The sequence below is a fragment of the Mesitornis unicolor genome, unplaced genomic scaffold, assembly GCF_000695765.1.
Source record: "Mesitornis unicolor isolate BGI_N332 unplaced genomic scaffold, ASM69576v1 scaffold12643, whole genome shotgun sequence".
NCBI lineage: Eukaryota > Metazoa > Chordata > Aves > Mesitornithiformes > Mesitornithidae > Mesitornis > Mesitornis unicolor.
Genome location: NW_010175410.1, coordinates 8747 through 20911, shown reverse-complemented (window position 1 = coordinate 20911; position 12165 = coordinate 8747). Strand labels below are relative to the sequence as shown.

At 38.8% G+C, this 12165-nt stretch overlaps 1 protein-coding gene across 1 annotated transcript in view; it reads right to left on the bottom strand.

The window, feature by feature from the left end:
* Positions 1-12165, bottom strand: part of LOC104538246 (iron-sulfur protein NUBPL-like) — a gene marked incomplete at its 3' end in the record, with an annotated part of 53094 nt that overhangs the window by 32235 nt on the left and 8694 nt on the right. Inside the window, exon 4 of the mRNA XM_010181385.1 lies at positions 2354-2444. Within this exon, the coding sequence (XP_010179687.1) occupies positions 2354-2444 (91 nt within the window). The remainder of the gene's footprint in view (positions 1-2353; positions 2445-12165) is intronic.

Here is a 12165-nt window from a genome sequence, read left to right as displayed (position 1 = left end):
ACACGGAAGTAGAAAGAACACATTTTAGCCATCACAATGTTAGTGCTTACAAGTCGACAGCAGCAATTTAAATTCAGGGAAATCCTCCAATTTCTTTCTATTACATTGAATTACATATTTTTAACAACACTCAAAATATGTTAAGACAAAAGCTTACAGTGAATTCTCAGCTGCATACCCAGAATATCTACAGTTACCGAAATCTATATACAGACAAAATTGAGATGCCCCACTATCTGAGTCAATATACTCTTAAGTTCTTGCATTCCTAGCAAGTTAATTTGTACGACCACATGAAACAGACTGAGTAACTTGCTTTTTATTTGTGGTTTATGACATGGATTTAAATTCAGCATGGATTGATAAAACACACAGCAAAACGTGTAAGAAGCTCAAAGTTATCTAATCAATTTTTCAGGCAGTGAGAAAAAAAATGGGAGACTCAAATTTCTACCTGATCTCCTTTGGAAAGGAAAAAAGTCAACACCACTTAAAAAGGAAAAGAGGAAAGAGACAAAGAACACCACGACACAGTCCCTTTTGTGTTCATACTGTGCAATCCATTTCAAATGTAAAATTCATAGCAAAATAATCTGTTACAAGAAAACACAGCCTGTATGACATACACCCTCAACGGGCTCCAAAGCAGAAGAGAATGCAAGAATACTTCAATTTGCATCAGGAAGTCAAGCTCTACTGATGAAACATGAGAGGGCTCAGTTATTTCCTTATTACACATCAGAATTAGCCTTTGACTTCAAAAAATAAAGCAGAAACACAACAAAAAAACCCAAGTACTCTCCTCCTCTCTTAGAAATTAATCTAAATGAAGCCTGTATTTGTAAGCCAGGTACTTAAACGTAGAAAGTACTTGATTTGACAGTTGCACGGGCAAACACACGCAGTGCATCCATATATGGAAATACATCACTTTTTCTTTATCCGAAGTACAAGGTATGAGCATAAGGAGACAGAATTTAATTATACAAGAAATCCTAAATCTGCCACTTACTGATTTTGCAGAGACAATAACCACTCTTTAAAGATACCAGCACTGTTTCTCTCTGCATGCTTTACACCACGTGAGAATGTACAGAACAGCCACCACAGCCACCCCCATCCACATGCACAAATCAAGAACAGTTGCAAACGGACGTTCTACAACAACAGCAGAGTGAGAAACCAAAGATCATGGCAGGATAGGAAGTTGAAGGAATATTTAACTTCCCTTTCACCCAGCAATTACTCCCCACGGGCGTTAACGGGTATTTACAGCCGACCATTTCACAGAAGCCCTTTTATATCCTATTTGAACTGGTACATGTCCTTCATCCCTCCCTGTCAACAAGTACTGCCAGTCTGCACTTTCTTCAGTAGGTTCCTGGTACTTTTAATGTATAGGCCAAGTGTTACAATATGGGACTGGTTTTGTCTGCGGTTACGTGGTTTTAATTTTTATAATTACATGCACTTTATCACAGGACGGGCAAAACAAAGCATTAAACAAATCCTATCATCTCAGTGTCCCTTAAAAAAGGGCATATTCCCTTTCACTCAAGCACCACATGAACAGGGTATCAGGATAAAGCGATTCTTCAGTTTCACCCCTGGTTGGCCTGGGTGGAAGTTAAATTTCTGAAAGGTAAACAGACTTAATGCAACCTTTCTACTTTAGGTCTTCCTTACTTCTCTTCAAACTCTCCTACCTGAATTTACTTCTCCCCAGACCAGAATCCTTGCTAGCAAAAGGAAAACTAGGAGTTGTGTCTACTGTCTTTAACTTCTGGTAGCAAAGTCACCACCACTGCATTCCTAAACACACAATTTCAAATAAAAATTCATCAGTGGCACAGTGTGCTTGGCTGAAGAAAGAGAGATCAAACACATTCAATGACATTTTATACAAGCTACTGTAATGATTCTTCTCTTATTTCCTAGATTTGTCTTTGGCTTTTTTCCCTAGACTAGTGGTTTTTGGCTTTTAATTTGGGATTTTTTGGTTTTTAATTTTAGTAGTGGGATCCTGTATAGCAAGTTTAAAACCACTGACAATAACCTTCCTTTCCTAGTTACCCTTTTCAGCATCTCTAGTAATAATCTATGAAACTCCCAAAGGCTGTGGACCAATATTTAAAAAAAAAAAGACCCTGAATGTGCTCCTAGCTGTACAAGTTAGCTTTTAAAGCAAGCTCATTACTAAAAAAGAAGAAATAAAAAACCAAAACAAAACCAAAACCACTAAGTCTTCACCTTCCATTTGCATCCTTTCTGTGCCACCCCAATGGAGCACCAGTGAGTGGTCCACGCTCATCCCTGTCCAAAGAAGAGAGCAAGAAAAATCACTTCCACTTACTTGGTGTTAATTCTGGGTTTCCTTTTAAGTTCATCATCTTTGGAATTGAAGGTCCATATATGTCTGCATCAAGCAAGCCAACGTCTTTTGTCTGTGTAAGTAACAAGAAAAAGAGTTAGTCAAAATGTCGGTCTTCCTTCACGAATTATTAGGTAAGCAACATTTCAAAACTGCCCACAGGAAAAAAAAAAATCTTGATTTTAGACCTAAGTTATCACTGTTTTCTAAATTGCAATTGAAGCATGAAATACAAAAATGTCTCCCAAAGTTGAGGCAGACATCTTCACAAAATCCATATTCTCAATACACAGAATTCTCACTTGCACATTTTCTTACTTACAACGTAGACCACAGACTTTATATTAACAAACATTACGAGCAATGTTCTTTCTACTCCATGTACTTATGCAGAAATAATACACTGACTTTCTTTAAAAGGTATCAAATTATATTGTAAAAAAAAACAAGCAATGCTTGTAAATATATTTGAATCAATGCGATTTGAATTATAGTAGTGACTATGAGGAATGTGAAAAGCAGGTTTTTATCTTTCATTTAAGTAGCCAGAGTAAACTTCTGCAGTCATCTTAAAAATACTGAAATGCAAGTCTCTGAAGCCAATTAAGCAGGCATAACATTTTAATCAAGTGCATTTACACAAAAGAATGTTAAAAGCATGCGTTTATTCAACTACATATGGTACATTAGGCAATAAACTTTAAATAAAAATTATTTCAACTATGTAGTCTAGACTTCCAAGATTCATTTCTATATGTTTTTTTATAGATATACACACATATTTTGTGGAAATTAAACTATTTTTCTTACAGATGGCAAGACACACAACCAATTTCTAAGTTCTGCAAATTAAGTAGTAAAGAGCAAGCCCTTTAAAGTGCTGAACATCAGGTTTTTCTAATATAAAAAGCTAACTGTAGTCAACATTTTGCAAAATCGCAAGCAAGTATGTTTAAGGGCTTGTTTGAAAGGTTAAGGCAGCAATGGGAGCTTTTCCAACAATGCCAAATCAGACGTTCACTATCTGTGTTTCAAAATATGTGCTTCATTTTGTGGAAGATGCTTTCATAATTTGGTATCATATATTAAGCAATTTTGTTATCACAGTTTTGATGGGAAAGATGGAGAGAAAGACAAAGGCTCATTGACAGCTATCAAGTTTCTGGTTAGGAGAAGAGTACGAGACTTTTACTGCAAGTGTACAGCATCTCTACCCTTGAACAGGATTTCTAAACTTGAAGGATATTCTGTGGCATCACAATCAGTTTGCTTTTAAAATAAATTTAAAAAACCAAAACAAACAAAAACAAACAGAAATGCACCTAGATTAAAAGGTCACTTTTAATTCAGGCCACTACTTTTAAATAAATCTGAATTTAAACTAAGATGAAGAAACTAACTCACAGACTCCTGGACACCTGAGAAGCAAGACTGACCCTTTTTACAACAACATATGTAGTAATTTGAGGTTGTGGGGGGGGAGGGGTGTCTGTGAAGGCTGCTTGCTTTCTTTTCTTCTTCTCTTTTTTTAAGCTGTTGATACTGAACTCTGAAGACACCCTTAAGAGCAGAGCAGTTCAAAGTGTTAAAGCAGGGCATCTCATGAATGCTTACAAATATCTAAAGGGCGGGCGTTAGGAGGATGGGACCAGACTCTTCTTGGTTCTGCCCAGCAACAGGACAAGGGGCAACAGTCACAAACTGGAACATAGGAGATTCAACTTTAACATAAGGAAAAACTTTTACTGTGGGGGTGACAGAGCACTGGCCCAGGCTGCCCAGAGAGGTTGTGGAGTCTCCTTCTCTGGACACATTCAAAACTCGCCTGGACGTGTTCCTGTGTGACCTGGTCTGGGTGATCCTGCTCTGGCACGGGTTGGTTGGACTGGATGATCTTTCGAGGTCCCTTCCAACCCCTACCATGCTGTGATTCTGGGATTCAGTAAATTTACCTAACATAAGCCAAATGCACCTTAAATTTTACAACCCAGAAGTAAAAAAAAAAACATTACTACAATTGATCTACCATGTACTTTGAAAAATAAGGTTTTACTACAAAAATCAACTGAATTTGGGTTCAGTTATTCGATATATTTTTTATTAAACAGAGCAAAGCACATGTAATTAGATGGATTATTTAATATAGATTTTTTTAACATTTCTTTCTTGATAACATCTTGTGAAAGATGGTACGAAAAAGTTCAGGACTTACTCTGACAAATTATTCTACTGCTTGCCTACTGTATGAAAGCTGCAATTACAAAAAGGTTGAGAAGACCCATTTTTATGTTAGATTTCAAAGCCATCAACAACAGTATTAGAGCTTCTTTGTTCTTGTACAAAATGCATATTTTAACAGATCAGAAAGATTCATGACTCAGTCCCTTTATCTGTGTCAGCAGCTAACAGAACCCATCAAAACATCACCTAAGGGCTGTGCCACCTAATTCCTTCTCAAATGAAAGTAAATATTTGCAGAAAAACCTACAGTGTTTTAAACCTGACTGACATCCTTTCCCTCAACTTTTTGAGGCATTCCCTCCAACAAGGATCATCACTACCCGTTGACTGATTAACCACAATCATCTCACAACTCACTACTGTTTTGTTTTCAGCTTAAAGGGACTGAAGATTTAGGATGATCTAAATTAATTCCATTGACTGATTTCCTGGGCATAGTCAGATTTTCACCACCACGGGCCACTTATTCATAGGAGTCAGCAGGTTTTTTTTATGTATGTACGAGTGTACCAAATTTCCTGAAATTAAGACTAAATCCATGCTCACGGGGGTAAAATAGCCCTCAATTACCTAGGAGGACTTTGAAAATGCAGCTACTGCTCCAAATTACAAAGCTGATCTTTCTTGCACACTAATACAATAAATCTGAGAGTTTCTCAAAAAAATGTCCACCCTTTCTCAAAAATAAGAAAGATGCCTGTTTCCGAGATGCACCGCTTTTATTTGTGGATATGGGTCAATAAAATGGTTGTCTTCAACAAGCAAACAGTCTCCAGTTTCTACAACTCATGTTAATGAAAGCACAAGAGTTCCTGTAAGCACAGTGCTTTCTACAGGATTATAGGAGAACCGTCTTCTGGAAAATCTTTAAATCACTGGCAAAAGGTAGCCTAAGGTAGGTTTTTTTCCTTCACCGAGCAAGTCAACATGTTAGGTAAAAAGAGTTCACACTGCCTGAAAGTAGCAGCTTATACAGGAAGCGCTGGCCCAATAAGCTAAGGTTTGAGTTTTGTTTCTCTCAAATGTGTAAGCATCCCTAGAATGCTAATAACAACCCTTCACTCAAGGTTTCACTGCCTTGGAAAAGCATCTTTTGAGACAGGCACAGCACAGTCCACATCACCTCTTCCCACATGTACAACGTTTTAAATCCCCAAGCTATGAAATAATTACCACACTCCTGGATGCTACCACATGAAACTTAATGAGAATTACCAACACCAGACACTTCTCATGCTGAGCAAAGTTTAATCCAGCTGCATGAGTTACAATAATAAAAAAAATGAAATTACATTTTAATAAATCATGTTTCCACCTATGTAGCCGACACTTCATATAAATCAGCAAGTCTTTCAAAGTGCTGCTGTATTAAAACAAATCCTAAAAAGTATACGTAACATCAGACAAGGCAAAAAAGAACATCTGGGCAGAAGGAACTGATTACAGGGGATCACAAACAGGACCAAGAAGACAACTTAAAAAAACCTCTAGGATTCCTCTGATATCCTGGCATTATTTTCACATGCATATACAGCTCACACTGATGCCAAATCGTTTTTTCTTAAGTAATACTAGGGTTACGCAGACAGAAATGCAGCACTCAAAGAACATCAAAGCATGTCAAAGTCCCCCCCCTTCTAAGCATTTTTCAGAGCACAGCATCCACCACTGCTACAGCCACCCTCGGCACTCTGCAGGAAAAGGACTCGGGTAATACAACCCCACCATCTTCTTACAGCTGCATTTTCTCCTTACAGAAATATTTCTATCCTGTGCTATTAAACGAAGTGCTCCATCTCGCCAGCTGGCATTGCAATAACCAAGTTCCAAACTGCTGCTCTCAAGTTCACATTTGTCCTTTTCCTTCCACCTGCCCAGCTGTGGAAGCAAGTCTGAATCAACCTTCAAGTTCACCAAGCCTGGAAAACACCCTCTAGAGACCTGTGGTTTTTTCCTGCCTCACTGCAAGTTCTGAACAACGTAAACTCTCAAGATATAACTGACAATGTAATCAATCCCATATGATTTAACCATGTACTTCCACATCACTAGAAGCTCCTTTGAAAAGATACGCTAAAGAAACACATGCAGAATTATCAACCTCTTCATACAGAGTAAGATCCTTAGCAATATTTCATCAGGCAGAGAGGACACAAAATTAGAAACAAACATATTGCCAGCACATGAAAACACAAAAGTGCTCTCTTGGTCTATTCAGCAAAACATAAACACTCACAGATGTTCACATTTATCTTCTTATCAATGCTTTTCAGGCTTCCCGCCTTACTGCTAAATGCTCTCTAGCACAGAGATCTGGGATGGGCTCTTCCTGCAGCACTGGTGCTACCTGGCACTGTCTCATCTGGTCACTGGTGAGCTCAAGACCACAAAAAAAATACTTACAGAATAAAGGACTGTGGTAAAGAACTGTAACTCCTCTTCATCTTCTGCTTTTACATCATTGACTACATCACCTTTTTTACTTCGCTACCATTAATCTTCTCAACAAGATATTAATGTGCATGATCAGACCTCTCTAAAGATTTGCAGCAAATATTCAGCATAAGGTACATCTATGGCATCACTTGTATCATCACTGCACCTCTTACTCTGTGCAAATACAGTAAAATTTTAAAGCCAGTTTAGAAATTTCTCGCACCTACACTAAGCAATGAAAACAAGTTCTCAGTCATCAGGTATAGATTCTATATTCACAGGGAAACCACGTGCTACATCAACAGGTAAATAAGATATTCTTGCATATATCCCTGAAAGATGAGAAACCTACAGCTTCATTTTGTGCAGTGTACAAATTACAGGCATAGATAACCTCACTAAAAAGATCCTTTCCTTTAACTCCTCTGGCAAGATTTTCAACAAAATTGAAGTTCAGTTTAGCCTTTGAACTTGGCCACTGCCTCATGAGCGATAGAGATTTGCAAGATTCTGAATTAATAATTTTCAACCTCTGAACTTAATTGTAATAAATCCTTTTGCAGGAAAAAAATTAAAGTTGTTGCAGGTCATGTTAGACACAGTCCCTCTACACACTGGCAGACAGAGGTCTTGGAAAAAAAAAATCAAACAAAAAAACAGTAATTTTTGCCTCCTTTGCTTTTCCTGATGCAGATTCAAAATTATTCAGTTGCTATTATGTTTGTTTTCTTAGGCAGGTGAGTTTTACTGTACATGGTACAGGTGACACAGGTCCGTGCTAATGACAAAATGACCCGTATCTTTCCTCCTGCTAATTATTTTAGCAGACACTTAAGCACTGTTTAGTCTTTCCAATATCCTTTCTTTATGCAGGTTCCCTTTTTTGTCTTTCAGGTAATACTAACTATGAAATCAATTACATTTTTCAACCAAATGCAACCAGTTCCATTAATATATCACAGCGAACTCCTCCACACAGAATTCTGTGTTCAGTGGAGAATCTGGTGATATTCATCGATTTCTTCCAAGCTGCCAAATGCTTTATTGAGGAACGAGCCTGATAAAAGACTCCGTGCCAACAGAGAGAAAAAAAAACAAAAAAAAAAAGGAAAAGAAAAATCAGCTCACAAAAAGCTGCTATAAATAGCTGTTAATCAACATAGCCTACGTTACTGCTAAACATCCAGAGACTCTTTGACAGCATTCATTTCTTTTTTGCTCATCTTTTCTACTACTTTTTTCCATACTTGGTAGGGCAAATGTATCCCCACTGGACGTTAGTGGCTGATGTTTCACTTTGAAGTAAACTCTGCAGACCACCAGAATTCCCTGGTGCTCAGGCTGGGAGGGACAGAGGCACAGGTTAATGAGCTGTCCTTGCTCTATACGGTGCAGGATACCCTATGTTAGAAGCGCTCCCAATATTCAGCAGTTGCAGCCCACTCCAAAGGCAGAAGTTCCAGCTCTGCTTAAGTGAAGGTGCCAGTTATTTTTAAAGCTGGTGCTCTTAATCCACCACCAGGACTCTCAATTTACCCTTTTAATGTCATTATAGACTTAGAGCTAATCCTAAACTGGAAGCAGCAACACATAGGACAAAAGGGAACTTAAAATCAGGGTAGGCTCTGGATTCCTCGTTTGACACACTGACACACTCAATAGCCATCTTTTAATCCCTAATTCTCTCTTTCAGCTGCACACTATTTAAGTGCCGAGCTGTAAATTGGATTAAAGCCAGAAAACCCCACTGCAGTTTTCTCACTCTCTATCCTAGAAATGCAGACTTGTTTCACTCACTCTTCGCAGCATGCCACATTATTACAAACATGCTCCACCTTTCACATCAGTCTCTCTGACATCTGCACTAGACTTTCAGTCACTGGGAAACCCAGGGTGCAGGTAATTAATTCTACATGCAATACTTTAAAAAAAAAAAAGAAAAGAAAAAGTAAAAATTTTAATTTTCCTCAAATTAGGCACATAGGATGGAGCCAGGCTCTTCTCGGTGACAAACAATGATAGGACAAGGGGTAATGGGCACAAGCTGGAACACAGGAGGTTCCACTTAAATTTGAGAAGAAACTTCTTCTCAGTGAGGGTGACAGAGCACTGGACCAGGCTGCCCAGAGAGGTTGTGGAGTCTCCTTCTCTGGAGACATTCAAAACCCGCCTGGACGCCTTCCTGTGCAACCTCATCTGGGTGTTCCTGCTCCAGCAGGGGGATTGGACTGGATGAGCTTTTGAGGTCCCTTCCAATCCGTAACGTTCTGTGATTCTGTGATTCTGTGATAGTCATTTGATTAAAATAAAGCATTTTAAGTGGCCTATGTTTAAAAATATTTCTACTTTTACTCATTTTTTCACTTGAAAAACAGTAAGACTGTTAAAGCTTTATTCTCTCATTTTCTCAGCTGATCTGAGCTGTCATTGCAAGATAAGCCACATCAATTCTAACTGGCATCTCCAGCTTCATTGACACTTTCTAGCATTACGAAACAAGCATTAACGCCTTACCTATAGCAACTAAAGTCTTCTGATTCTCTAAGCAACAAAGTAAAGATGCCTGGAAATCAAACCCTAATAATTAGGAAAGTTGCACAGGAAGAGGACAAAACAGGTCAAAAGTTGCCTTCACGCGATAATTATTCAGTGAATGAGCCTGTTATTGTCTAAATTATTCTAGATTTGTTTGTTGCCCCCACACGGAATTTCTTCCTTACTAGAAAGAACTGTATATTCATGGTGAGGTCAGCTACTAACGCAGCTGTCAAACATTATCCTGAAGACAAATTGTTTAACTACAGGAGCCAAATATTGGAAAAAAGATGGAATGTAAAGAAAATAGGCCAGATGTATTTTGAGTAGTTTTAAAATGAATGTGTGTTGCTTGATTAAATACACAGTTTGAAATAATTAAAACTAATTTTATCACCTTGTGAATTCACGTGAAGACATTGTTCACAGCTACACAATTTCTATGCTATAACTTACTACGTATTTGTGAGAAAGCTCTTACATGCACACGTGTCTAACAGGCGCACATCCACACGACTTTTCAGCTTTAAAAAAGAAAAAAAGTCTGCATTGTGACATTTTGGCTGTGATGTTGTTTGATTCAGCGTTTTCCATTGAGGTGATCACCGGCTTCCCCAGCTCCACCTGCTCTCTGCCGGCCGGCTGCCTCCCAGCTCCCACTGCACCCAGACCTCAGTGGGCAGACATTGAAAACGCGACGTTGCTCCGCAACCGGTGGGTTTGCTTGGGAAAACAAAGGCCACTCCCCAAGATAAAATCACTCTCAATGCATTTCAAATTTTGGTCCTGGTCTGCTTGACCCGGTATTTCCCTGACACAGAGCTAGGCCAGAACAGTTAAAACGGATGCCTCCAATCACGTGCCCCCACTACTGCAGACGGAAGCCGCTTGCTTATGCTTACATGCTAATTTGTTCCATATGGTTTTACTTCTTGCTCCTCTGCCCTTCACAACACAAAAACCACTTCATGCTATAGAGAAAAATGTAAATCTTCCTGGAAAGAAAAGAAGAGTCAAAGGAGATCTGACGGGGAGCTTGCCTCATAGTGACAGCACAAGCATGCAGCCTCCCAACTGGATCTGTGCCATCCTTAGTCATGCACAGCTGGTGTTTGCTCACTAAAATACTCTGTTCATAAACAAGCAATCTCTAGCCTATTATTGCTGCCATCTATTAATTCAACTTGTTTCTACGATAATAAGTCGTCTCTGGCCAGGCAGCTTTCATAAATAGTCATTCTAGTCCGAGTATGAGTCGTCCTGGCACGTAACCCAAAAATTCTTCCCAAGTGCTCCTAGGGGAGCACAACTGACTGCTGCTACATCAAAAGAATGAAAAGAATCAGCTGTCAAACCAACCAAGCAATTAAAAATGGGACACAAGGGTAAAACTTTAAGCTATTTCTAAACACAAAAAGAGCACTGTATAGATTTATAGGTCTTGGAACAGGCACAAGAGCTTATATAATTCGTAACTAATCCATCTACAACAGGTAACCCAGGGTACCAAAAGCCTAATATCCCTGAGAGGGCTGCCCTGCTTCTTTCCCTGGCTTTGCATCAAAAAAAACCCAAAACAAAACTCGCAAAAAACCTACTTTGTCTTGGATGTGGTATCTAGGCATCTAAATGAAATCCAGTCTTGAATTATTTGCTCTGTAACCATGAGGTAAAAATATGCCAAACAGACTGAGCACCAGCATGCAAGACTTGAACCTGAATTGTAATCCCAGCTCTGTCAACAGCGCTGTGTGCCAATGACAGTGTCCAAGGCTCTGTCAATGCCTTAATACTTCAGACCATCACATTAATAACTGGAAAAGCTTCCATATTAAAAAAAGTCTATCTACAGGAACAGTGGGGGTTTGGTTTTGTTTTTTAACTACAGAAAGTAGACTTTCAAAAGAAGATGGAAGGAAGCTTTCTTTTCTCAAGAGGACAAAAAAATTCCTTTATGCTTTGACTGTTAAATCTTCTTCCAGCTTAAGACGCTATCAAACAACACTAAGATGCCACAGCTGTTACTGAAAGCAGCAAGAATCTACTCTAATCCAATCTCCTCTGTAAGCATCTTCCACAGATCTCCCGCACCAGACAACAGTCGCTCTCAACAGTCTGTGACCTGAATAATCTCAGAGAGAGAACACTCAAAAGATCAGACAACAACATTATTTTATAAAGTCATTTAGCTCCAGTACACCACTTGCTTTCAAAATCTAGTTACAAACACTGAACTTGTAACAGAAACAGACTGTATGTAATGAAGGAAGCACAGACCTTTATTGCCATGCTGACCTATCTTTCCTCACGAGTCTTTTATTTCCTCCTTTAAACAGTACATCAAGTTCAACCATCAGTTCCTATAGATCTGTATTTTGCTTGTAAGAGGCATAAGGACTGTAACAAAGTTGCAGGAGGCTGCTGAAGCTCTGATCTACTAACAGAACCAGTACTGCTTCCTCAGAAAGAGACAAACTTACAACAGCAATGAAGGGAAAGGAAACCATGGGAAGGGGAGGCACAATCAGCAGTTATTCAATAAAATTAAGAGGTCCATTGCTGTATATCCAAAGATAAATAAT